Genomic DNA, 27,530 nt, shown 5'->3' on the forward strand with positions numbered 1-27,530 from the left:
TTAGGTGGGGTCAGAATAAGGGAGAAAATAATGAAGTCTAAATCAGGGTTAATATGCATGTATGTGAATGCAAGGAGTGTTGTTAATAAGATTGGTGAGTTCCAGGCACAGATTGACATGTGGAAATATGATGGCTATAACAGAGACCTGGCTCAAAGAAGGGCAGGACTGGGTGTTAACTATTCCTGGATACAAGGTGTTCAGGAATGGTAGAAAAAGGAAAAAAGGGGGGCGGTATTGATTAAGGAGAGCATTGCAGTGCTGGAGAAAAAGGATGTCCCAGAGGGGCCGAGGACAGAATCTAATTGGCTAGAAGTTCGGAATAAAAAAGGTGTGGGTACATTGCTTGTTTTTGTCTATAGGCCACGTCGGACAAGCAGTCTGAGAATTTAGAGATGGTAGAGGGCTCGAGAAAAATGGTGGTGAGGTAGAGCTGGGCATCATCGGCGTGTACCTGGAAACTGATGTGGTGTTTTCAGATGATATTGCCAGGGATGACATGTAGAAGAGAAATATAAGGGGGCCAAGCGTAGATCCTTTGAAGACACCAGAAGTACTAGTGTGGCAATGGGAAGAGAAGCCACTACAGATGGTTTTATGGCTATGATTAAATAGATAAGAATGGAACCGGGTGAGTGCAGTCCCAACCAGCTGGATGACAGCGAAGAGGCGTTGAAGGAGGACGGTGTGGTCAATCATGTGAAAGGCTTTGGAAAGGTTGAGACAGATGAGAAAGGATAGTTTACTTTTGTTACTTTTGCCACAGTCATATAGGATGCCATTTGTAACTTTGGTAAGAGCTGTTACAGTTCTGTGACAGGGTGGAATTAGAATTGGAGGGATTCAAACATTGAATCGCAGAACAGATGGGCATGGTTTTGAGAGGCACAGATAATACTAATTTGAGAGAATATCTAAAACTGTACTAAAATTGGTAACAGGTGTACATCTGAAACTTTTATTGGTAAAGATTAGGGTTCGTGTATCAGGTAAAAACCCTGGTTCAGCGTCAATGTAATTAGGAGTTTGAGACATGTATTTATTACTTTCATGCTTTTTGTTTGCTGTTTTGACTTTCTGCTCCTTTGACCTTTTACTTTTAGTAAATCTAATGAATGAATTTATAAGACATTCAGGAGGAGACTTACCAAAATGGTTGTGATAATTGGAGTTTAACTTAGTACAAGACAAAGCATAATTAACAAATCAGATCGCTAATAGTCTTACCATCTAAAACAACAGATATAATATGAATAGTCATTTGGTAGTACAAAACTTAAGTATTGCTGAAAATAGAGACATGTTTTTGAAGGTTTTCATTTTACACTCATCAGGACAGTACACAAGAATACCAATGTAAGGGAAAACAAGAACTTTACTATATGAGAAGAGAGTGCTGATTGGTTGGCAAGTGAACTCTGATTGGTAGTGTTATTGCCATGGAGAATGCACCAGTTTATGGTGACTGACAGTTAACTGTTGAGCTTCGTTTGAAATTTAAACCAGGCAGCTTGACTCTGATTGGTCAAGGCATTGCCCTGAAGAATGAACCAGCAAATGGCTGTCACTTATTTTGTTTTGTTTAGTTTGTATTTCAGAGCTGAAAGAATCCCAGTGATGCAATAATTCAATGTTATGTTTATTATTTAGGTTTACATTGATGTCTGGTATGCAATATATCACATAATTTAGTTAATTGACATGTTGTTAAGCAGTGGACAACATCATGAGCAAAAGTATAAGCTATAGTATGAGATGCTAACAATTAAATAGTAAATGTGAAATATGATGCTTTAAAATGAAATAGTTTATGCGATGTGCAATTCTCCTCTCGTTTACCACCTTCCTTTGCCTCAACATCTCCATCCATTCTTCAGTTTTCTTATAAAACCTGTAATTTAATCAGCAAAATTAATTCAGTGGGACTTTGCAAATAGTTTTAGCTGCATATTAGTTAACCGTTTCTCTAAGTGTAATTTTTTGGGCAGGGGTGAAGTTTATTCAGTTAGTGAACAAGCTGAAAAATCTCAACTAAGTAACATGAATGTGACTGGCCTGGAGACATGTGTAGTAAGGGGCTGATAAGGTTGTGTGTTTCCCATGGGATAATTATGGTGCCATCACCTGGAAGTGTCATTTGCTGTTTACTGCAATAACCAAGTATAGATACATAGAAAGTTTTAACTCTGTTCACACAAAGCTGAGTGAAAGGGTGTTTAAAAGAAATTAGGAGGATTGGTTTCATCCTCACACACAAATATTTACCAAGTCCTCCAAATGGGCAAATGCTGGTAACACTTCATTGCACTCAATGATTCTCACAGCCTATATCCTGGATGATAGTCTTTCTATGAGCTGTAAAAGCTCTTTGGGGGTTATTGACGAGTGGATTCCACAGGTCTTGTCCTTGGTTCTTTGCTAAACGATTTCAAAATATTGTAAAATTTGCTGATATGACATAGCTATGTGTAAGGGAGATTTCTGAATATGTCCAATCATTGCAGGTTGATGATCAAAAACAAATGAAATGCTGAACTATATAACCAGAACAGCAGAGTACAAATCAGAGGAGGTCGTGCTTCAGTCATATTGTGCTTTGGTCAGTAGAGACTTTGAGTACTGTGTCCAGTTCTGGTAGGTGAGACACAAGGGAGACATTCAAATCCCATGAGGCAGTTCAGAAAGAGAATCTAATCCCTGCTGTCAGAGAATTGAGTGAGAAGCAAAGACTGGCTTTTCAGCTTTGAAAGGTGGCATCGAAAAGATAACCATAAAGAGATATAGGCTGAATTTTATTAGCGCGCAGCGAATCACAGTGGTACGCTTTGAAGTGGGCAGTTTTCAGGCCCAGATGTGCTGTTGCTGAGCCCCCACAATATTTCGCTCGGGGGCTCATTTAAATGGAGGGGGTAGAATGGCCGCCCCCCCCAGTGGGGTAGAGGGGGCAGCCGCTCCGTCCCCAGCAATGGCTTCCGGCGCCACTGCGCATCTGTGCACTGTGCCATCTTTAAAGGCCTTCAAGCCCTGCAGTTTAATTTACATTTTTAAAGATCCCGCTGGATGAAAATTGTGCATAAGATTTTATTTAAACTTTGAATTCCCTTTCACCCCCACCCCGAATTGACCATAAATAAAATGACCGATCCCCCTGAAAACCATTTTTTAATATGCTGACCTTTCGCCCCCCCCATCTTTAGTACCTTTGACCCTCAACCCCTTCCCACCATCCCTACAACCAATTAGTTCTCCCCTCTCCCTCTCTCTGCCTCCACCCTGAAATTTTCACCCCTCCCCACCAGTGTCACGCCCCTGAACTCCAAACGGAGTTCCAAAGGCATGGGAGTTCCAGCCGGCGGCCGGAATATCGGCGTGGGACGGCCGTTGCTACCAGGTAGGTTATTATTCGTTCATTTTAACCTCATTTGCATATTAAGATAAAAGCCCCGCTGCCGAGCGGCGGGGGTGTGCTGCACCGAGGCCTTGCCGCCGCTAGTAAAATATGGCGGAGAGTTCTCGCGTCGAATGTTGTGACAGGCCTCACCCGGAAGAGTTGTCCGGCACCCACCCCCCCTCCACCACCCCCCCCGCCCCCCCCAAGCCATGACCCCCGATGCCGGAGGGCTCATAAAATTCAGCCCATACTAGATCAAAATAGTAAAGAAAAAAAAATCTATAATCTTACTTTAAACAAAACCATCATAATAAACCATATCTGCATTGATGTTGATGCTGGCGTTGATGTTGATGTTGATGTTGGACTTGGAATTGTTGGTTCACTGGTTACAGGCACGATGGGTGTTGTCATGTATGTGCTCCTGCATTCTAGTTCAACATTTTCGATCATCCTGTTCGTTATTCGAACCCGGCATGAGCAAGTAGCAGTTGCCTAAAGATATAGAGGGTGGTACTTTAATTCAGTAATATTGTTCCAAAACAGCAGATTTTGTAATAGTGAGTGAGAATCAACAATGGACTATTTAAGTAATGGTAACACTCCCAATGACTGTAAACATTAAGTGTTTTACTAACACAGAACATGGTTTTATTTTCAGGGTAAAGGTTGCAATTCATATTAATGGTATATTGTGACAGAGATCTTTCAAGCTGATTGTGATAATGTGGGTTCACATTACCCATGTATCTCAATGACTTGAGCAGTTTGTGGGATCAACACACAATGGCTGGGATTTAATGATCCAGAAGCGGACGGCAATGGAGGCAGCGGGGCGGTGGGGGGGTGGGGGAGGAGCTGTAAATTTGTGTGGGATGTTGTCAGTACAGATCCCTGACATCATCTCGCCTCAGCCAAATTCTACAAGTGACAGACAGCAAGATGTGCAGAGACTCTGTTTGTGCTCTAATGATGAGCAATTAAGAGGTAGTTAAGTAACTTATTGGAGTAATTCACTGCAATTTAATGGGCTCGTCCAGATTTAACATTAAAGCATATGGGGGACACGGGGAAAAGAATTTTATGTCACCCCAATGAGCGGGATGGTAACAGGGGGTGGGGGGTTGGCGTAAGATGGAGCAGGAGGCTCCAGGAGGCTTTCCCGACCTGCTCCCGCCTTTGCCGCCCTTTATGTAAGGCGGGAGGGTGGCAAAAAACGGCCCACCCGCCCCAGGCCAATCAAGGCCCTTAAGTGGCCACATAAAGGCAACTTAAGGACTTTCACCCACCTCCATGCAGATTTTACGCACAGGGTGCCCGATAGAGGGCCGCCCCCGCTTCCCCCCAACCGACCACCCTTGCCTCGTCAGGGTCTGACCGATAACTCCCGGTGAGGCAACCAGAACTTACCTTTCTTCCTGCCTCCAGTTCTTCTTATATCTTCTGCTGGGCTGCAGTCCCAACAGTGGCCACTGCTCCCAGTGGTGCTGCTGGGACTAGGAGATGCCATCCCACTGACTGCCTGACAGCTCAATGAGGCGGGACTCCTCCTTCAAGCGGGTGGCAGTCCCCCCTCGGAACAATTAAAGCCTGGGGACACGTAAAATACGGAATGGATCCCCAGGCTCGGTGGAAGCGGGTTCGCCACTAACTTTTACATCGGAGGCCTGCTCCCATCCACCCACCGTAAAATTCCGGCCGGGGTGTCAGAGCCTCAGCAACTTTTAAAGGGTGACATCGAAGTGGCAGGTGCTGCCATTGCTCCACTTGATGAATGTGGAGTAAGGCTTTTCTTGTTATTCAGTGGAAAGGAGTTGGACAGCCATTGATTTGGAGTTGAGGCCCCCTTGATAAGATCATGTTTCGGGCAGAGGGCTCACTAGAGAGATGTTTGGGTTGGAGCAGCTACTGGTAGGGCGTGAAAGTTAGAATGAGAGCACCCAAGTGCCATGGGCATCGTGAATTCATATAAAGAACAGCAGAGAATGACTGAAAGGTTAATCAGCAGAAAGAAACTAGCATAAGAGAGGAAGCTAACTAGAAATGTAAAAACAGATAGCAAATCTTTCTACAGGTATTTAAAAAGGAAAAGAGTAAGTAAAGTGAGTGTTGGTCCTCTAGAGAGTGAGAATGGGGAGTTAAAAGTAGATGATAAGGAAATAGCAGATGAAATGGACAAATATTTTGCTGCTGTCTCCACTATAGAGGATACAAATAAACATTCCTCTAATAGCTGTAAATCAGGAGGTAGAAGGAGGAGAGGAACATAGTGAAATTACAATCACCAGGGAAGCAGTACTAAGCAAACTGATGGAACTGCGGGCTGACAAATCCCTGAGTCCTGATGGACTTCATCCTTGGGTCTTAAAAGAGGTGTCGAATGAGGTAATAGATGCATCGGTGTTAATTTTTCAAAATTCACTGTATTCTGGACAGGCTCCATCAGACTGGAAAGTAACAAATATAATCCCTCTATTCATGAAGGTGGGGAGGCAGAAAACAGGTCAGTTAGCTTGACGTCTGTCGTGGGGAAGGTGTTAGAATCAATCATTAAGGAGGCTATAGCTGGGCACTTAGAAAAACTCGGGGTAATCGGGAATAATCAGCATGGCTTTGTGAAAGGGAAATCATGTTTAACCAATTTGTTGGAGTTTTTTGAAGGAGTAACAAAAGGGCTGTGGATAAAGGGGAGCTCGTTGATGTACTGCACTTGGATTTCCAGAAGGCATTTGACAAGGTGCCACATAAAAGGTTATTGCACAAAGTAGGAACTCATGGTGTAGGGGGTAACATATTAGCATGGATAGAAGATTGGCTGGTTGGTAGAAAACAGAGAGTATGCATAAATGGGTCCTTTTCTGATTGGTAGGATGTGACATGTGGAGTCCTGTAGGGGTCTGTGCTGGGGCCTCAACTTTTGCAATTTATATCAATGACTAGATGAGGGGAACAATGGCATGGTGTCTACATTTGCAGATGACACAAAGATAGGTAGGAAAGTATGTTGTGAAGAGGACATGAGCAGGTTGCAGACTGATATAGGTAGGCTGAGTGAGTGAGCAAAAATCTGGCAGATATGGGATAATGTGGGAAAATGTGAATTTGTTCACTTTGGCAGGAAGAATAAAAAAGCAGGGTATTACTTAAAGGGAGAATGACTGCAGAATTCTGAGGTGCAGAGGGATCTCGGTGTTCTAGTGCATGATTCACAAAAGGTTAGTATGCAGGTACTGCAAGTAATAAAGAAGGCTAATGGAATGTTATCCTTTATTACGAGAGGAATTGAAAATAAAAGTAAGGATGTTATGCTTCAGTTATACAGGGCATTAGTGAGACCACATCTCGAATACTGTGTGCAATTTTGGTCTCCTTATTTAAGGAAGGATGTAAATGCGCTGGAGACAGTTTGGAGGAGGTTTACTAGATTGATACGGAATGAGCGAGTTGTCTTATGAGGAAAGGTTGAACAGACCGGACTTGTTTTCACTGGAGTTTAGAAGAGTGAGGGGAGACTTGATTGAAGTATATAAGATCTTGAACAGTCTTCATGAGGTGGATGTGAAAAGGATGTTTCCTCTTGTGGGTGAGTCCAGAACTAGGGGGTACTGTTTTAAAATTAGGGGTCTCCCTTTTAGGACAGAGATCAGGAGAATTTTTTTCACTCAGAGGGTCATTAATCTTGGAATTCTCTACCCCAGCGAGCAGTGGAGGCTGGGTCATTGAATATATTCAAGGCTGAGTTGGACAGATTATTGATCTACAAGGGAGTCAAGGGTTATGGAGGGCCAGCAGGAAAGTGGAGTTGAGGCCACGATCATATCTTATCGGATGGTGGAGCAGGCTTGAGGGGCCAAATGGCCTATTCCTGCTCCTATTTCTTATGTTCTTATGTAGGACCCTGACATTACTCCTGGTCTGGTACAATCTTTCCATTGCTGGAAAGATTATAATATGTGGCAAGTGTATGAAATTTGGACTGAGAGCTGTGGGGCGTTGGGGGTGAGCACCGAGACAAATTAAGCAATCTTCATAATATTTAACTGGAGAAGATGGTGGCTCATCCAGGACTAAATGTTGGACAAGCAGGCTGACAACACAGGTAGTGGAAGCATCATGAAAGGTGGTGGAGATTTAGAGCTGGATGTCATCAGCATACATAATTGAATGTGACACCATGTCTTTGGATGATGTTGCTGAGGGGCAGCATGTAGATGAGGAAGAATAGGGGACCAAGGATACATCCCAGAGGTTACTCTATGTAAGCCAGAAGAGAAGCTGGGAGTTGCCGTCGTTGTTATTGGATAGGTGAGAGAGAAAACAATCGAGGCCAGTCCCACTCAACAAATGAAACACTGCTATTCAAGAAAGGAGGGAGAGAGAAATCAGGGAACTACAGGCCAACTAACCTGCCATCAGTCATCGGGAAAGTGCTGGAATCTATTATTAAGGAAGTCTTAACAATACATTAAGAAAATCATAGTATGATCAGACAAAATCAACATGATTTTACTGAAGAGAAATTGTGTTTGATAAAATTATTCGAGTTTTTTGAGGATGCAATTAGTAAGGTAAATAAAGTGGAACCAGTAGATGTAGTACACTTGGATTTCCAAAAGGAGTTCGATAAGGTGCCATACAAAAGGTTAATGCACAAGATAAGGGCTCATAAAGTTGGGAATAATATATTAGCATGGATAGAGGATTGATTAATGAACAGAAAGCAAAGAGTAGAGATAAACAGGGATTATCAATTTGGCAGGCTGTAACTAGTGGAATGCTGCAAGTATCAGTGCTGGGGCCTCAGCTATTTACAATCTCTATTAACAACTTAGAAAAAGAGACAGAGAGTAATATATCTAAGTTTGCTGACGATACAAAGCTAGGTGGAAATGTAAGCTCTGAGGAGGACACTAAGAAGCTGCAAACAGATATGGACAGGTTAAGTGAGTGGGCAACAAGGTGGCAGATGGAGTATAATGTATGGAAGTGTGAGGGTATTCAGTTCAGTTGGAAGAAGAAAAAAGCAGAAAATTTTAAAAATCATGAAACGTGTAAAGGTTTATGTTCAGAGGGACTTGGTTGTACTTGTACAAGGAATACAGAAGGTTAGCATGCAAGTACAGCAAGCAATTCGGAAGGCAAATGGCATGTTGGCCTCTATTGCAAGGGCAACAGAGTACAATTACAACAAAGTCTCGCTACAATCGTACAGGATTTTTGATAAGACCACAACTGGAATATTGTGCGCAGTTTTAGAGGCAGTACAGCAAAGGTTGACTGGATTGGTGCCTGGGATAAGAAGGTTGTTGTAATATGAGAGGCTGAGTAAATTGGTTCTATATTCTCTAGAGTTTAGAAAAATGGCAGGTGATCCAATTGAAACGTGCAAAATTCGGATGAGGCTTGACAGGGTGGACACTGAGAGATTGTTTCCCCTGGCTGAGGAATCCAGAAAATGGGGGCAGTTGTGAATCTTTGGAATTGTCTACCCCAAAGGGTAGTGGATGCTCCATCATTGAATATATTTAAGGCTGAGATTGACATAGTTTTGGCCTCTCAGGAAATCAAGGGATATGGGGAGTGAGGGGAAAGTGGAATTGAAGCCCAAGGTCATCCATGAATGGTGGAGCAGGCTTGACAGGCTGTATGGTCTACTCCTAATTCCTATATTCTTATTAGCTAGACAATAGAGGGGACTCATTTGGGAGGTCTACAAATTAAATATCAGTGTTATAGTTCATAGCACAATTGCCTATCTCTGATCCAAGCTTGCGTTTACTGAAGTTCTATGTTGATTTCGCAGACTTGCAAAATTAGCCCTATAAGGCTAAAACATTGGTGGATGGTTTATTGGTTTCTGTTGTGTGGGTGCCTGTGAGAAATATCAACCTGCAGACAACTAAATTTCAAATATTCCATGGTAGATTATTGTGCCATTTTTCCAAAACACTAAAGCCTCCAGTATAGGATTAATTACAACAAAGAAGCAAAGATCAAACTTTGTAATACTCACAGCTTCTGTAATAGGTTTCAATGTACAATTTGCCGGATCGATTCCAGAATCTCTGCGGCACATGGTTTCCTGGACATCAATAACTAAAACCATGCTGAACGAACGTTCTCCAAAATCAGTAATCTAGCCAAAGGAATGGCTTTAAACTTAATGAAAGGTATTTGAGATAATACATATAAATAATGAAACAACATGAGACAAATTAACATGTACAATAAAAACAGAAAGTTCCGGAAATATTCAGCAGGTCAGGCAGCATCTGTGGAGAAAGAACCAAAGTTAATGTTTCAAGTCTGTGACCTTTCATCAGAACCGGAAAAGGTTAGAAAAGAATTAGGTTTTAAGCAAGTGAAGGGAGTGGGGGTGCGTGGTGGGGAAGAGAACAAAAGGGAAGGTGTGCGATAGGGCAGAGGGCAGGAGAGATTAAATAACAAAGCTGTCCTGGGACAAAGGCAAAGAGTGCATTAATGCTTTTGGTGAAAGACAAAGCATTAGTCCAGAGACAGTGTTAATAGGGGAATAATGAGCAGCTCTGTCTATATAAAAAAAACAGGCACATGGTTAAAAAATAAAATAAAATAAAAAATATAAAAAGGCCAGTCATGCTCTGAAGTTATTGAACTCAATGTTCAGTCTGCAAGGCTGTAGAGTGCCTAATTAAATGATCAGGTGCTGTTCCTCAAGCTTGTGTTGATGTTCACTGGAACACTGGAGCAGGCCAAAGACAAAAATGTTGGCATGAGAGCAAATTAACATGTGCTGTGGATAAATAGGAACCAATGGATCTACAGTACTTAGATTTCCAGAAGGCATCTGATAAGGTGCCACATCAAAGATAATTGCGAGATCTAAAAGCTCATGGTGTATGGGATAACATATTGGCATGGATAGAAGATTGGCCAGCTAACAGGAAACAGAGAGTAGGCATAAATGGGTCATTTTCTGGTTGGCAAAATGTAACGAGTGGTGTGCCACAGTACTGGGGCCTCAACCTTTCACAATTTATATAAATGACGGATGAAGGGATCGAAGGTATGGTTGATAAATTTGCTGATGATACAAAGATAGGTAGGAAAGTTAGTTGTGAAGAGGACATAAGGAGGAAAGAAAGGAATATAGTTAGGTTAAGTGAGTGGGCAAAGATCTGGCAAATGGAGCATAATGTAGGAAAATGTGAAATTGTCCATCTTGGCAGGAAGAATAAAAATATTATCTAAATGGTGAGTGATTGCAGAGCTCTGAGATGCAGAGGGATCTGGATGTCCTAGTGCTTGAATCACAAAAGCTTAGTATGCAGGTACAGCATGTAATTAGGAAAACTAATAGACAGTTATTGTTTATTGTGAGGAGAATTGAATGCAAAAGTAGGGAGGTTATGCTTCAGTTATACAGGGCATTGGTGAGACCACATCTGGCGTATTGTGTACAGTATTAGTCTCCTTATATAAGGAAGGCTGTAAATGCATTGGAAGCAGTTTAGAGAAGGTTTACTAGACTAATACCTGGAATGGACGGGTTGTCTTATGAGGAAAGGTTGGACAGGCTAGGCTTGTATCCAGTGGAGTTTAAAAGAGTAAGAGGCAACTTGATTGAAGCATAAGATCCTGATGTGTCTTGACAGGATGGATGTGGAAAGGATGTTTCCTCTTGTGGGAGAATCTAGAAATTGGGAGTCACAGTTTAAAAATAAAAGGTCGCCCATTTAAGACAGAGATGAGGAGAAATTTCTTCTCTCAGAGGTTTGTGAGTATTTGGAACTCTCTTCCTGAAAAGTTAGTAGAAGCAGAGTCTTTAAATATTTTTAAGGCAGAGGTAGATAGATTCTTGATAAGCAAGGGGTGAAAGGTTATTGGGGGTAGGCGGGAATGTGCAGTTGAGGTTACAATCAGATCAACCATGATCTTGTTGAATGGCGGAGCAGGCACAAGGGGCTGAGTGGCTCCTAATTCATATGTTCATTTCTTAAAAATGTCATGCACTTTATTACACTCCTGTGAAAGCCTTGGGGCATTTTACTATGTTAAAAATGCTATATAAATGCAAGTTATTGTTTTATTACAGTCAGCTAACAGCAACACACGCCAAGTTATTATGGTGACCATTTGATTTGTGCAAGTTATACACTGAGCAGAGAGATTTAGGGGTGATTTATTAACATATTTACATGGATAGTGGTCACACCTCAGGCTGAAACAATCACTATTGAAGTCACCGATTTAACTTTAACATAGATTTAACAAGCTTGAATAAAGACTTCTGTTCACTGCTGCAGCATATGCCTATCTGACCTTACAAACATCCCCAGGTCAGGTGTTTTCCCCAAAACCCAAAGCTACTTTCAGTTTCTCTTCCAAGTAGTGTATAGTCTCTAATACTCAAGCCCACACATACAATCACGACATTCCTCCCTTATTAGACTAAAACCTGTCCATGATTTTCCTGCTTGGCGCCTGTAGCTTAAATTCCATCTCTTAGCAAACATACTGGAATAAATTTTGTAATCAAACTTAACAAATCATTATTTTCCTAACTCACTGAGTAAATGAATTTCTTCAATTACATTTGGTTTCAAGGGCATCATCCGTAGTAGATCCTTTTTGTTTTGAACATAATCACAAGACAAAATCTTCATATCATTTTGGCGGTCTCGTCTCACACCGTGGTCTGCCTGTTGTCTCAGGAACTCTGGTCACTACATCAGGATTAGGAAATGTCATCGGCCCCTCTGGAACCGATGTTTCTCCCTCTGGATTGCAATCTGTCTGCTTGCGAACAGAATCACTGTCTTCGACATCTGAATTGCTGGATGTCAGCTTCACCTCAGCTCCTACATTTAGTTCATCTGCTATTGTGTCTTTGGCACCATGATACTTTTAATGCATGAATTTCTTTCATACCTTACTCCTTGTGGTGATGGCATAGTTATACTTTTTCCCTCTTGGCAATAACCGTGTATGGCTTGGGATAATATGGTGTATCCATCTTACTCGGACTCTCCCATCTCAGCAATACTTCATCATCTAGTATTACACGTCTAACTCTCCTTCTGTGGTCTGCATAAAACTTTGCAGCACCCATTTTCTCAGCATCATGATCTCGAAACTCCTGATCAACTCTAAAGTCCCTCAGCTCTGGTATCTTGATACATATTTTGCATCGAAAAAACAATTCAGCTGGTCTCTTTCCCGTCGTCATGTGTGTAGATGCTCTCGACATGGTCACATATGACAACAACCCAACTCCTTCCAGTCTTTACCCTCAGCCTGAGCAATCCTCATATGTTCCTCTAAGGATTGGCTTTGTCTTTCCACTTCCCCATTTGCTCGTGACCATTTAGATGTTATCCTGTGATGGTGAATGCCTGTGATTTGCATGTAATCTGCAAAGGTCTGTGAAATTAATTGTGGCCCATTGTCTGAATACAAAGTGAATGGCAGACCATGCCTTGCAAATATTTCAGTCAATGCAAGCACCATTTTCTCTGCCATTGCAAAATTCATTACCACACACTCATAATAACAGCTTTAATAGTCAATCAACGCTGTTTAAAGAGGCTCGCATTGTGACGATGAGGTCCAGCTGGTGCCAACGAAGTGATCTTGGGTGCCTCCAAGAAACCTGGTGACAGGGTTTCATGTGAAAGAACGAGTTGGTGGTGCAGAGGTTATGATAGGTACACAACTCAAGCAGTCTCTGTCCATTCTCGTTCATCCTTCCAATGCCATAGCGCCCAAGGCAGGAGGGCCATGAGTCATGGTCGGCCCCAACCCTGGCATTAAAGTCCCCCAGCAGGAATAGGTGTTCGGTATTGGGGATGCTACTAATGATATTATGGAGTTCCTCGTAGAACTGGTCTTTAGCTTCAGGTGGGGAGCAGAGTGTTGGAACATAGATGCTGAGTAGGTGTACTGGACCAGAGTCGGATGGACAGTATGCGTTCCGAGCCATTTGAGGGTGGCTCTATCATGCTGAGCAAAGAATTTCTGATAGCGAAGCCCAATCCATGCTGTCTTGGTTCTTCAGGATCCCTACCCTGCCAGAAGAAGGTGTAGTCTTGCTCTCTTAGAGATTCGCTTGCAGGGAGGTGTGTCTCCTGAAGTGCTGCAATGTCCACATTGAGTCTACTGAGCTCGTTGTTAATGATGGCGGTCTTCCGAGAATCGTTGATATGTGTGTGGTCTTCCGACAGGCCAGGACACACAGTTCTGACATTCCAGCTTGCAAAACGAAGGGCTGGTACCTTCTTTCCTTTTTTTGTCATGCTGTTTGGTGCGGTGTTACAGTCCACTTGTCGGGCGATGACCCTGAGCTCCAAGCACCCAATGAAGCAGGTGGACTGTGACGGGACAGAACCTTACTGACCGGGGGCTGCCCGATTTGAGGCAGGCAGTAGCTGTCCAGTGAGATGCGATGACCTCTCCCACCGACAAAAGCAACCCGTGGCACCCAATCTCTATGCCAATTGAGCTGGACGTACAACCCGTAACTGCTGCCTGCCGTGTTGTTTTGGTCGCTGTGAGGCAACTATGGAGTGACCTCTCCATGGCGCATGCCTGGGTGAATGTATGGTTGTGAGTTGCCCAAGAGTCAAAACCCCCCTCTTGGCCTTCCTGGTGGGGTCCAAAGGAGTGCAGAGCACAACGTTTGGCTGCAGGAACTGCCGGAAACATGCCAAAGGTGACATATGACCGCCTTCGGGGTTCCGCTCCGGATTTTCTGTTCGGGTTTACTCCCTTAGCCTTGGTCTCTCCCGAGACGCCCACAAGGCAGTGGGGTTTTTAGGTTCCCTGCTCAGGGGCAAGTGGATGCCGGTGGGAGGAGGTGGGGGGAAGGGGGGGAGAGGGGGGTCTGGGAAGGCGGCTTCAGGGGGGTAGGGGAGGGGGTGCAGGGGAAGGGGGTGTGAGGGGCAGCTGGGAAGGGGGCTGCAAGGGGTAGGGGAGGGGGTACAGCAGAAGGGGATGCGAGGGGAAGATGGTGCGAGAGGGGAGCTGGGAAGGGGGTGCAAGGGGGTGGGGGTAAGGGGGTGCGAGGGGGAGATGCTGAGAGGGGGGTGAGCTCGGGGGGGGGGAGGGGGTGGGGGAAGGGGGTGCAGGTAATAAAACATTTCATCAGCGGTGTGCAGAAAGTTTGGACTCAAACCAAAGAAGCTGCATCACTCCAAGCAGAAGGGCCGCCTGTGCATCAACACTCACAGAATTTCTTATCCACAGCTGTTACATAAGTTTCTAAATTCACTTGAAAAAGCCCTTGAAAACACTCCTACAGGGGATGCAGAGACCAAGTGGGCCCACATCAGAGATGCCATCTATGACTCAGCAATGACCACCTTTGGTAAACGTGTGACGCGGAATGCAGACTGGTTTCAATCTCACTTCGAAGAGCTGGAACCTGTCATAGCTGCTAAGCGCATTGCATTGCTGAACTGCAAGAAAGCCCCCAGCGAGTTAACATCCGTAGCGCTTAAAGCAGCCAGAAGCGCTGCACAAAGAACAGCCAGACGCTGCGCAAATGACTACTGGCAGCACCTATGCAGTCATATTCAGCTGGCATCTGACACCGGAAACATCAGAGGAATGTATGATGGCATTAAGAGAGCTTTTGGGTCAACCATCAAGGAGATCACCCCCCTCAAATCTAAATCAGGGGACATAGTCACTGACCAATACAAGCAAATGGACCGCTGGGTGGCGCACTACCTAGAACTGTACTCCAGGGAAAATGTTGTCACTGAGACCGCCCTCAATGCAGTCCAGTCTCTGCCAGTCATGGATGGGCTGGATGTACAGCTAACAAATTCGGAACTCAGTGATGCCATTGATTCTCTAGTCAGAGGAAAATCCCCTGGAAAGGATGGCATTACCCCTGAAATAATCAAGAGTGCCAAGCCTGCTATACTTTCAGCACAGTACGAATTGCTTTGCCTGTGCTGGAATGATGGAGCAGTACCTCAGGACATGCGTGATGCCAATATCGTCACCCTCTATAAGAACAAGGGTGACTGCGGTGACTGCAACAACTACCATGGAATCTCCCTGCTCAGCATAGTGGGGAAAGTCTTCGCTCGAGTCGCTTTAAACAGACTCCAGAAGCTGGATGAGCGTGTCTACCCTGAGGCACAGTGCGGCTTTCGAGCAGAGAGATCCACCATTGAAATGCTGGTCTCCCTTTGCCAGCTACAGGAGAAATGTCATGAACAACAGATGCCCCTCTACATTGCTTTCATTGATCTCACCAAAGCCTTTGACCTCGTCAGCAGACGTGGTCTCTTCAGACTACTAGAAAAGATCGGATGTCCACCAAAGCTACTAAGTATCATCACCCCATTCCATGACAATATGAAAGGCACTATTCAGCATAGCAGCGCCTCATCAGACCCCTTTCCTATCCTGAGTGGCGTGAAACAGGGATGTGTTCTCGCACCTACACTGTTTGGGATCCTCTTCTCCCTGCTGCTCTCACATGCGTTCAAGTCTTCAGAAGAAGGAATTTTCCTTCACACAAAATCAGGTGGCAGGTTGTTCAACCTTGCCCATCTCAGAGCGAAGACCAAAGTACGGAAAGTCCTCATCAGCGAACTTCTCTTTGCTGACGATGCTGCATTAACATCTCACACTGAAGAGTGTCTGCAGAGACTAATCAACAGGATTGCGACTGCCTGCAACGAATTTGGCCTAACCATCAGCCTCAAGAAAACGAACATCATGGGACAGGACGTCAGAAATGCTCCATCCATCAATATCGGAGACCACACTCTGGAAGTGGTTCAAGAGTTCACCTACCTAGGCTCAACTATCACCAATAACCTGTCTCTCGATGCAGAAACCAACAAGCACATGGGAAAGGCGTCCGCTGCTATGTGCAGACTGGCCAAGAGAGTGTGGGAAAATGGCGCACTGACACGGAACACAAAAGTCCGAGTGTATCAAGCCTGTGTCCTCAGTACCTTGCTCTACGGCAGCGAGGCCTGGACAATGTATGTCAGCCAAGAGCGATGTCTCAATTCATTCCATGTTTGCTGCCTCCAGAGAAGCCTTGGCATCAGGTGGCAGGACCTTATCTCCAACACAGAAGTCCTTGAGGCAGCCAACATCCCCAGCATATACACCCTACTGAGCCAGCGGCGCTTGAGATGCCTTGGCCATGTGAGCCGCATGGAAGATGGCAGGATCCCCAAGGACACATTGTACAGCGAGCTCGTCACTGCTATCAGACCCACCGGCCGTCCATGTCTCCGCTTTAAAGACGTCTGCAAACGCGACATGAAGTCATGTGACATTGATCACAAGTCGTGGGAGTCAGTTGCCAGCGATCGCCAGAGCTGGCGGGCAGCCATAAAGGCGGGGCTAAAGTGGCGAGTCGAAGAGACTTAGCATTTGGCAGGAAAAAAGACAGAAGCGCAAGGGAAGAGCCAACTGTGTAACAGCCCCAACAACCAATCTTATCTGTAGCACCTGTGGAAGAGACTGTCACTATCGAATTGGCCCTTAGAACCACTCCAGGCACTGCTTCACAAACCACTGACCACCTCCAGGCGCTTACCCATTGTCTCCCGAGACAAGGAGGCCAAAGAAGAGAAGCATAGTCAATCACTATTTTTCTTTTATTCATTCATGGGATGTGGGCATCACTGGGTTTGCCAGCATTTATTGCCCATCCCTAATTGCCCTTGAGAAGGTGGTCGTGAGCTGCCTTGTCGAACCGCTGCAGTCCATGTGAGGTAGGTACACCCACAGTGCTGTTCGGAAGGGAGTTCCAGGATTTTGACCCAGCGACAGTGAAGGAACGGCGATATAGTTCCAAGTCAGGATGGTGTGTGACTCGGACGGGAACTTGCAGGTGGTGGTGTTCCCATGCATCTGCTGCTCTTGTCCTTCGAGGTGGTAGAGGTCACGGGTTTGGAAGGTGCTGTCTAAGGAGCCTTGGTGCGTTGCTGCAGTGCATCTTGTAGATGGTACACACTGCTGCCAATGTGCGTCGGTGGTGGAGGGAGTGAATGTTTGTGCTTGCTGTGCCAATCAAGTGGGCTGCTTTGTTCTGGATGGTGTCGAGCTTCTTGAGTGTTGTTGGAACTGCACCCATCCAGGCAAGTGGAGTCCATTCCATCACACTCCTGACTTGTGCCTTGTAGATGGTGGACAGGCTTTGGGGAGTCAGGAGGTGAGTTACTCGCCACAGGATTCCTAGACTCTGACCTGCTCTTGTAGTTATGGTATTTATATGGCTACTCCAGTTCAGTTTCTGGTCAATGGTAGCCCCTAGTGTTGATCGTGGACTCTCCTGATGGAAATGGACCTAAGAAGTCAACTGCTATATCCTCCCATGGTCCAGCTGGTAACAGTCTACTGTGTACTGCTTCTGGTAGATTGGGTCTACTGACAAGTTGACATACGTGACATGTTTTGACAAACTGCTTCACATCTTTCTCCATCCCTGGCCAGCATATGTTGGTTTGTAAGTTTTGCTTAGTACCAACCACTCCTAAATAACCCTCATGAGCTAACATCACTAGCCTAGGCCTAAGCTTTTGTGGCAATACAAGTCTGTTACCTCTGAGAACACACTTCCCAATTGTACACATTTCATCTCGTATAAAAATGTATTCCTTGAATGGGCAATTTTTCCAATTTCCAGCTCGGATTCTCTATCTGCTATCATTCAATTCTGGATCTTTGTCTGACTCTCTTTCAATCTCTGCAGTTGTCACTGCTCTGGGTGTAGCATGAACTGCCACAAACTGCACGAATGATTCATCTTCCTTCTCTTGTGAAAATCTATGTGTTTGTCCTTTAACTGGCTCTATGATGTCTTGGTCAACCAGTTCCTTGATCTTTGCCTCAACTTTCCCTCTCAGACCAAATGGTATTCTGTGTACAGGCTGAGCTACAAGCTTCACATTCTCGTCAATTGTCAATCTCATTTGGCAGTTGTGCAACTTCCCAATTCCTTGAAACACTGGTCCAAACTCCTCTCGAAGCTCCACATAGGATTTCACAGAATTCACTTTCAATCCAATGTGTAGCATTCCCAAGGTTAGGCCAGTTTCTCTACTCAGAAGAAGCTCACCATCCTCCTCAACCACTATGAATTCTGCCTCTACACTCAGATCCCCAGCTCTCACATTCGTGTGAAACATCCAACAGTTTGAAGTGGGGTTTTATATGTGTAAGGATAGCATTTTTTGACACATTTCCAAGATGTGCACTTGATTCTCTTTGTCTTCAGTTCCTCCCACAATGCTCTACTGATGACATTACTGTCACTGCCTGAATCTACAATAATGCTCATTTCAACACCCCCAACAATCACTGGAACTTTCACATGGTTGCTTCCATTGACAGGAAACATATATCCACAATTGCTATTCCTATCCTCACTCACTGCATTGCTATTCGTATCTTTACTGCATCTTCTTCAACTTGTCTCACAGTTGTATTACTTCCATCTCTCCTTCCTTTACATGGTTTGCCAGGCTTCCCACTCAGTTTAGTTTTGCTTCTGCATTTCTTGGCAAAATGGTCTCAGCCCCACATTTTCTGCATACCTTTCCCTTGGCAGAGCAGCAATCATCTCTTCCATAGTGCCCAAGCTACCACATCTGAAACACTCTCTTTCAAATTTCTGCTGTTTACATATATGCATACCTGGAGTCCATTGTGTCACTTGATTAACCTCAAATTTTGTTGTGCCAATGGCAGAAAAGGGATCAAGTTTCATGTTGGGAACTTGTCCATCCGCTGTTTCCAATGCAGCCGCTATTTTCAAAGTGTCATCCAACATTATGTCACCTCCTCTTTCCAGCAGCCTACACCCCAACTTATCTGACTTGCAATGTTGGACCACCTGATCCATTATCTGGTTATTCAGATTCGTCACAACATGCCTCCTTCATTCACCTGCCTCAAACGAGTCACAAATTGGGCTACTGTTTTCCCCTCTTTCTGTCTCATTTCACGCAAAACTTGCCTTTGGAAAGTGGCATTTGGCATCACCATATAATGGGCCTTCAAAGCTTTCATTGCACATTCATAATCTGCCTTTTCTCCCATGTCAGGCAGCATCTTGAAAGTCTCCCTCACTGATGCACCTGCATTAAACAGCAATTAGGCTCGTCACTGTGCTTTCTACATCTCTGTCGCCCCGTCCAAAAACAAATTGCAACTGTCAGCATACACTTCAAACACCTCCAGCCACGCTTTCCATTTCACAATAACAGAAATGGCATCACCCGTTGGATCAAACAGCTCAATTCCTGACTGCAGACATATCGGCTCGAGCAAATGCCATGATACAATCCTAAATATCACTGAAGTTACCTCTGTATTGTTTCTCGCTGTACCTTTGTTACCAATGTCACAGCTCAGGTTGAAAGAATCACTCTTGAAGTCACAGATTTAACTTTAACAAAGATTTAACAAACTTTAATAAAGACTTCTGTTCACTGCTGCAGCATATGCCTATCTGAACTTGCAACAAGCACCAGGTCAGGTGTTTTCCCCAAAACACAAAACTACTATCAGTTTCTCTTCCAAGTACCATATAGTCTCTAATCTTCTTCTTCTTCTTCTTCTTCTTCTTCGGCAGTCCCTCATGAACGAGGATGACTTTCTTCCACTTGTGGGTCCTTAGGTGACCGAATAGTCCAATTCTGGATCTGCTCTAAGTGGGGCAGATTCTCTAATACTCAAGCTCACACATACAATCACGACAGATAGTACTTAAGTCGCTCTTTCCTGGCACTGCACGGAGGGATTGAAGGCTTATGCAGAATCATAGAATCATAGACTGGTTAGAGCACAGAGGGGGGCCATTCAGTCTATCATGTCTATGCCAGCTGTCTGCAAGAGCAACTCAGCTTATCTCACTCCCATGTCCTTTTCCCTGTAGCCCTGCAATTTTTTTCTGCTCAGAAAATTATCCAATTTCCTTTTGAAAGCCATGACTGACTCTGCCTCTACCACACTATCAGACAGCACATTCCAGGTGCTAGCCACTCATTGTGTAAAAACATTTCCTCTCAAGTCGTCTTTGGTTCTTTTGCCATCCACCTTAAATCGGTGTTCACTGGTTCTTGATCCTTCTGCCAATGGGCACAGTTGCTCCCTATCTACTCTCTGACCCTTTATGATTTTGAACACCTCTTTCAAATCTCCTCTCAACCTTCTCTTCTCTAAGAAGAACAGCCTGAGATTATCCTATCTATCCATGTAACTGAAGTCCCTCATCTTTGGAACCATACACATAAATCTTTCCTGCACCCTCTCTAATGCCTTCACATTCTTCCTAAAGTGTGTTGCCCAGAATTGGGCATAATACTCCAGCTGAGGCTGAACAAGTGTTTTATAAAGGTCCTCTATAATTTCCTTGTTGAAATCTTTTATCTTGTTGATCCCAAAGACCATGATGATAATCTAACATAAAACAGTGGAGAGCAAATGATGCTACCACCATAACAAAAAGATCAAAAAATAGCACAATCAGAATAAAATGTGCAACTGTTTATTCATACCGTACTATTGCAACAGGAAAGCTTAACCCACAGAATCAAGCATGAATCATAAGGGTGCTAGTACTAACTAGAGGATGCTGATCAACATCACAGCATAGCTAAAGACAGCACAAGTGAACTAACACATTGATTGAGCAACGGACACCACTTATTACTGCATATTTGCCAATTCTGCCTGCAACCCCCACATTTTGACACAGTAAAAGGTTGGACTGTTGTGATCAATATCCCACTGGAAGTCCCAATGGTTTTTTTTGAGTGTATAACCAGAGTAAAGTACATCTTCATTTAACAGATGTACTTGCTGTACAGCTGCTGTCAGTAGGGTCCACAGTGTTATAGTAGCAATCGCTTTTTAAGAAATTATTTTTGGGAAGCTGGAATTCAACTAGGGTGCACCAAAGGAGTACAAGTTTTGTCATTTGCCACTTCCCCACCCTTGATGGAATGCACAGACACAATCAACTGTGACAACACAAGTAACACTAGTGGTCAGAGTGCAACATGACAGGCAACTATGTGTTACATTGGAATGTTTATATTGTGATAGGAGGTTTTTTAAGAGCTGGAGGGTCTGTGTGCCTCTAAGACTGAGGAGTTAAAAGGACCTTCTGTGCATTGAATGTTGACATTTGATGTTTAAAGAGTACAGGCTGTAAATTTGTATCTAAGCAACCAGAAACTTTTCTGATGGTCTTATACTCCAGTGAAAAAACTGTTAGTTTCAGTTCTGCAGTGAAACAGAACAGAGAATGCTATGTGCTGGCTGGGAGTTAAGAGTTGCTGATAGACCAGAGAAGAAGGCCTATTCTCTCTGAAAATAAGCTCTGCATTTCAAGGGAAAAAGTGTTACATTTAAGGACAGGTTTTGACCTGCCTGAAGAGAGAGGAAGAGACCCAGAGAAAATAGGAATTGATACCCTCTGTGAAGAAACACTACGTTGGAGAAAGAAAGCCTCTGTTTTGGATGTGGCAAGTTGCTGTTGCTTCATTCAAAGATTCCTGCCTGATGAGTGAGTTCTGTAATTGTTATGCTCTGTGGAAAAGTCTCCTTTGCTAAGAGTAAGTCCTGTTGGCTTTTGTGTTTTTGGAAGTTCCAGAACTCTGAAGAAATTTTCTACTGTTAGACTGCTACTGTAAAATTTAAATAGCCCTGTTTCTACAACCTGTTGCTAAAATATCTGTGTGACATCTGCTGTAGATGAACTACCTTGAACGCCAACCGATCACTGACTGTTTATCAAACTTGCCTGGAAAGACTTTGAGTGGCATCTGACTATTCAACTCTGGGACACCTCACCGTACTGGAAATAACCCACCAGAAGTTACAACCCAGTTATTGATTTATTCCTAAGAAACTCTTGTAAAAGCAGTATAACCATTTCCCCCGGTTAAATATAGGTAATTGAATGTATGTGTGTGCATGAGGGTTAAGAAGATTAAGGAGTTATAAAATCTTTCTCTTATATATAGATTCATCTCATTATTGTTTAAAACTTGGTTTATTAATAAATAGTTAATTTTGTTGTTGTTTAAAGAAACCTGGTTTGGTGTGCTTTATTCTGGGGATAAAGTGATTAATTTGGCTATTTTTCTGGCAGGTGAGAAACTTTACTAATATGCTGTGACCTATGGAGTAGTAGACTGAATTAAAAGTGCATTATTCTCACTTCGGTCATAACAATATCCTGATTTCCATTCCAATTAATAACTTGGGCACTTTCATTGTTCAATCCTGACATAAAAAGCAGAACTTAATGTCACGCCAATGTGTTTTGTTGAGTGATAATTTTCTTTAATCCACTGACTGGAGGTCTACATTTTTATTTTTTTAAAATACTTTTTTAAAAGGACAAGTGCCAGTAAAGTCGTCCTTTCAGCTTAAGATGATGACCTAATTTGCAATACTGTATCCTACATTGCAAAGGACTGTGAGGAGGGAGACAAAATGTCGACTAGTACCCCAGCAAGAACCAAGGCCCAGTAAGTTTAAAGGAACTAACTGTTCTCTCAGCAAGCAGAGCAATACTGCTAACTACTATGTTTGAATGACTGAGTGACTGTCATGTGATAAGCCCCTTCCCATCTGTGGTTTTAAACTGGTATTTTTGTCTGCAGCAGAGGAGAAGCTTTTGGACTCTGACATGAGCAGACCCTAAGTGGGGGTCCCTTTCTCTTTCTCTCTCCCCATACCAGCTTGAAAGCTTTCAAATCCTCCTTGTTGACTGACCACCTTTGCATGCTCCGGTTACAATCCAAAACCCTGTTGGAGGAAATCATCCACATCGCTATCCGCAAGAGATTCACCGAACCAGTCATCTACCTCTTCAAACTAAAAGCCTCAGGACCACCCCCGAATTCATTTAGAAGCCAGCCAAATTACCAAACCCCAGAGACTGTAAATCCTTTTATTTTATGAACTCTAACTTATCCAATCTACCTTTCCCCACTCTTACCTATTTGTGTGTGTGTAAACCTCTACTGTGTGTGTGAGTGAATGAAAGTTGGCATATTGTTTGTTATTTTATTTGTTCAGTTTAGGCATAATAAAGTTAACATCTTTCTTTGTTAACTCAAGAAAATTTGCCTGATTAATTCTTGTTATGATCATAGCAAGTAAGTAATCAAATACCTACTGAATTCGCCAGTGCATCTACTTTAAGAAAGAAACCTGTTGTGGTCTAACAAGGAAAGACAAAAGAGGGAAGCCCTTTGACCCCTCCTCACTTGACCGTAATATTAAAAATAATAGCATGAACTTGATGGGCTGAATAGCCTCCTTCTGTGTCATAACGACTCTATGACTCTATGACACAGGAAGATGTTAAGATTTCTGGAGAAAATGTGGCTGGCTAACAATGGAATTCTAATAATATACTTGTGGATATCCTGTCAAGTTGCTGTCAGGAAGTGAAGAGAACAAAGTTATTCACCCCTGTTACGACCAGGTGAGCAGGGGTCTAGGGATCCCCTCTCAGCCTTTTCCTGGTTTGGCCGTAAAAGGGTTTAATTTTTAAAATACTGCTTTTAGCTCCTCCTCAGTGAATCCTTGCTCACTGCTCTCTAATTGTAATTGCAAAGAAATCAACCAGATATGTTTAATCAGATTTAAACAAGAAAGGTGTAAGTTTACCAACCTTAAAACTCTAATTCAGTTAAAACTACTAAAAATATGCAACGCGACCACGCTGGTATGCAGACACGATAAACACACATGCAAATAGAGACAGCGGAGGAGAAAGAATTAAAGGGGGGTGGAAGGTTTGAAGTAATAGCTGGAGTTCAGCTACTGGTTTTGGATGGAAGGTAAAGTCTTTGATTGCAGTTGAGTCTTGCAGTTCTCATTGGGGCCCAGTGTACACTTACAAATTTGTTTCGCTGGTCTTCTGTCTTGAGGCTTGAGTTACTTTCGTGGGCCCCTGCAACTTTGCATGAGAGAGCGAGAGAGAAAGAGAGAGAGAGATGCTCTCTTGAAGTTCAGTTGCAGTCTCTTCCCAAACTGTTCTGTGCCAGGCACAATAAAAAAAAAACCCATGTTGGCCAGCAGGTTAGTCACGTGACTAGCTCCTTGTTTACAGCAGCTTCGCCTGCGAGATTTGTGAATTCCTTCAAGCTTAGCAGACACTCATAGTGGCGGCAGGGGTGCGGGGTGGTGGAATGCCGGCTCAATGACTCTCAATGTCTCTTGATCATCACTATGGATAAAATCCATCTGGCTAATTGAATCAGGGAGTACTCCCATTGTCTTCTTCATGCAACTGTCTTTTAGAATGCAACCGTGCAGCCATGTTTTCAGCTACTGTTGTGGCCTTTTTAAACAAGTTATTCCAAGTCCAGTAACAGTTCTCAAATAATGTTCCATATGACGAAATTAATTTGTCTCATTTTGGCAGATGTGGTTTCTGTCACAGCCCCAAAATATACAAAAGAAATAAAAACAGTGCTCACTTGATGGTGATGGGGCTTGTCATATGTGCACCAATTTATTGATAGACTAAATGACCTCTAGTTTTATTCACACAGGAATCCCATTAAACTATAAATAAAATGAAGAAATAAAGCATGATTCCCAAAACTGTATTAACTAAATAATAGGATCAGGCTTTTATCCAAAATCACTTCACTGAAATGTATTGATGAAGTAAAGGGAACAAAAACATGGTTTCCTCACCACGTATTATGAATTAAACACCTCAGCTAAATTGTGCAATAGCTAGGAGCAGGATTGCAGCATAGGCTGGGACTGCAGGAGGGGCTGAAGACTGGGAGTCAGCGAGTTAGAAAATTATATATTTTAAAATAGAAATAAAAAGTTAAAAGTTTGAAAAATTAAATGATTCATGTAGCAACCAGAAAACAAGATGGTGGAGAGAGAGAGGTCATTAACCTGAAAGATTAATTTTGTTCCTCTCTCCATATATTCTGCCTGTTGTATTTCAGTTTTTCACCATTCACAGTATTTTGCTTATGTCCTTCAGGAATCAGCTAGCTTAGTCAGTAGCAGTGTGAATGAGCCACTCTTCGTGTTAGACATTGAAGTCCCCCAACCAGAGTATATTCTGTGCTCTTGCTACCCTCAGTGCGTTTTCCAAGTGGTGTTCAACTTAGAGGAGTACTGATTCATCAGCTGAAGGAGAGCAGTCAGTGATAATCAGCAGGAGGTTTCCTTGCCCATGTTTAACCTGATGCCACGAAACTTTATGGCATCTGCAGTAAATGTTGAGGACTCTCAGAACCACTCCCTCCTGACTACGCCACTATGCCACGACCTCTCTTTGGTCTGTCCTGCAAATGGTGATGGAGGACTCTGAGACATTGGCTGAAAGCTATGATTCTGTGAGTATGACTATGTCAGTCTGTGGCTTGATTGGTGTATGGGACAGCTCTCCCAATCTTGGCAAAAGTCCTTAGAAGTTGGTGTGCAGAACTTTGCTGAGTTGGCTGGGCTGGGTGTGCCTTTATAATTTACAGTGCCTAGGTCAATGCCAGGTCATCCACTCAGTTTTATCCTTATTGTTTTGAATAGGATTTTACATTGGGCAGGGGGGAGCCATCCACATACCGAAAAGTCAGTGGTGATTCTGCCTCTGACGGGCCTGGGGATTCAGACCGGATTTTGCCATCCCCAGGCCCTTAATTGGTTTTGGGCAGGACTTCCACCTCATTGAGGCAAGAAATCCCACTTAATGGATCTGCTGGCCAGTCAGTGGGCTGGCAGCTCATAGTCCCAGCAACGCCACCAGGATCGGTGGCCACTTCTGGGACTGCAACCCAGCTCAAGGATGAAGATGACGGAGAGCAATGGAAAACTGGTAAGTTATTGCGGCCTCGCCTGGGGCAATCGGTCAGGCCCCGGCGAGACAAGTTGTGGGGGGGGGGTTGGTAAGTGGGGCAGGGGCGTGTTGAGTATTGGGGGCGGTTGGGGCTTCAGGGGCACAAGGTGCCCGATCAGGAGGTCTCTCCCCCCACCCCACCCAACCAGGCCACCAGAAGGCTGCCACGTTATATCAGGCGTCTTTACTGAGGCCACAGCCGCCCACCAGCCAACCATAAAATCCCCGTGGCAGCAGTTAATTGGCCATTTAAGGGCCTTGTTTGGCCTGGGGCGGGTGGACCATTTCTCACCTCCACCGCCCCACGTAAATCGGCAGTGGAGGTGGGAGTGGGTTGGGAAGGCCCCCTCCCCAGCCTACTACCCCATTTTACACCCACCACCACCACCACCACCCCGCCACCAGCCCGCTTTTTTGGGGGGCATAAAATTGCGGCTAGGCCATTTCAGAGGGCAGTTTGGGGTCAACCACATTGCTATGGCCTGCATGGATTTCCCCATTTATATCATTGAAGAAATCCATGCATGCCATGCAAAATGCAGCTGGCATTGCTGTGTGCCCCGGGGAATCATAGTGCTGGTTCAATTTCTGCCTCCACCCCACCCCACCACACCACTAGCTTTTTACTCCGGATTTATTTAATTAACTGAATTTAACCTCCCCAGCTGCCATGATGGGATTTGATCTCATATTGCCAGATCCTTAGTCCAGGTCTCTGGATTACTAGACCAGTAACATAACCAATATGCTACCGTATTAGGCAAAAGCCAAAAATGAATCAGTTGGATTTGGTGGCACTTACACTTTGTACGTTACAGCTTGTCACCGCAAAGAGATTATTAATTGTGGAATTGTTGTTCAATCTGGAAACTGTAGCAGTTAATGCATTCCTCATGCCTGGAAAGGTAGAATTTGCACATGGTTCTCCTGAATCAAAAAGCAAAGAGGTTTAAGGATGAATGCATTTGACTAACGGTCATTTGGGCTAACACCAATCAACAGAACAACAAATCGTACTCTAAACATTCAATAACACACTTCAATACTTGCCAGAGCAGTAGAGGATCTGGGCAGCAGCAAAAATGAAGAGAATGGTTTTCATTTTGCCTGTATGGATTGGTGGCAGAGACTTCGAGTTCATTCTTCTCTTTGTCTTGTCTGGTTCTATTCAATGTTAACGTTCTTCAGAATATGCAGAGCAGTTGCACAAATTAGGCAACAATGTTGTAATCTGACCACAATCATTGCACTTACTCCACTGCCTTTAATTTTTTACAATATCTGAAC

At 43.8% G+C, this 27,530-nt stretch overlaps 1 protein-coding gene across 1 annotated transcript; it reads right to left on the reverse strand.

Annotated features, from left to right (window-relative positions):
• Window positions 1–1,618: 1,618 nt before the first annotated feature.
• LOC137377120 (secreted phosphoprotein 24-like) lies at window positions 1,619–27,459 on the reverse strand. The gene is made up of 5 exons (XM_068046447.1): window positions 27,294–27,459; window positions 27,046–27,170; window positions 9,405–9,527; window positions 3,683–3,886; window positions 1,619–1,891 (listed from the first exon to the last, which is right to left on the reverse strand). The coding sequence occupies exons 1-5, from the start codon at window positions 27,382–27,384 to the stop codon at window positions 1,883–1,885; spliced, it is 552 nt and encodes a 183-aa protein (XP_067902548.1). The 5' UTR covers window positions 27,385–27,459; the 3' UTR covers window positions 1,619–1,882.
• Between the last annotated feature and the right edge of the window lie 71 nt (window positions 27,460–27,530).

The sequence above is a fragment of the Heterodontus francisci genome, chromosome 14 (genome assembly GCF_036365525.1).
Source record: "Heterodontus francisci isolate sHetFra1 chromosome 14, sHetFra1.hap1, whole genome shotgun sequence".
NCBI classification, from domain to species: domain Eukaryota; kingdom Metazoa; phylum Chordata; class Chondrichthyes; order Heterodontiformes; family Heterodontidae; genus Heterodontus; species Heterodontus francisci.

Excerpts from the sequence above, each read along its gene's own strand:
- LOC137377120 (XM_068046447.1), bottom strand. The coding sequence starts at position 27,384 with ATGAACTCGAAGTCTCTGCCACCAATCCATACAGGCAAAATGAAAACC. Across the intron at positions 27,171-27,293 it reads CCAGATCCTCTACTGCTCTG|GAGAACCATGTGCAAATTCT; the intron begins GCAAGTATTGAA and ends TTTTTGATTCAG. Across the intron at positions 9,528-27,045 it reads CAAGCTGTAACGTACAAAGT|ATTACTGATTTTGGAGAACG; the intron begins GTAAGTGCCACC and ends TCCTTTGGCTAG.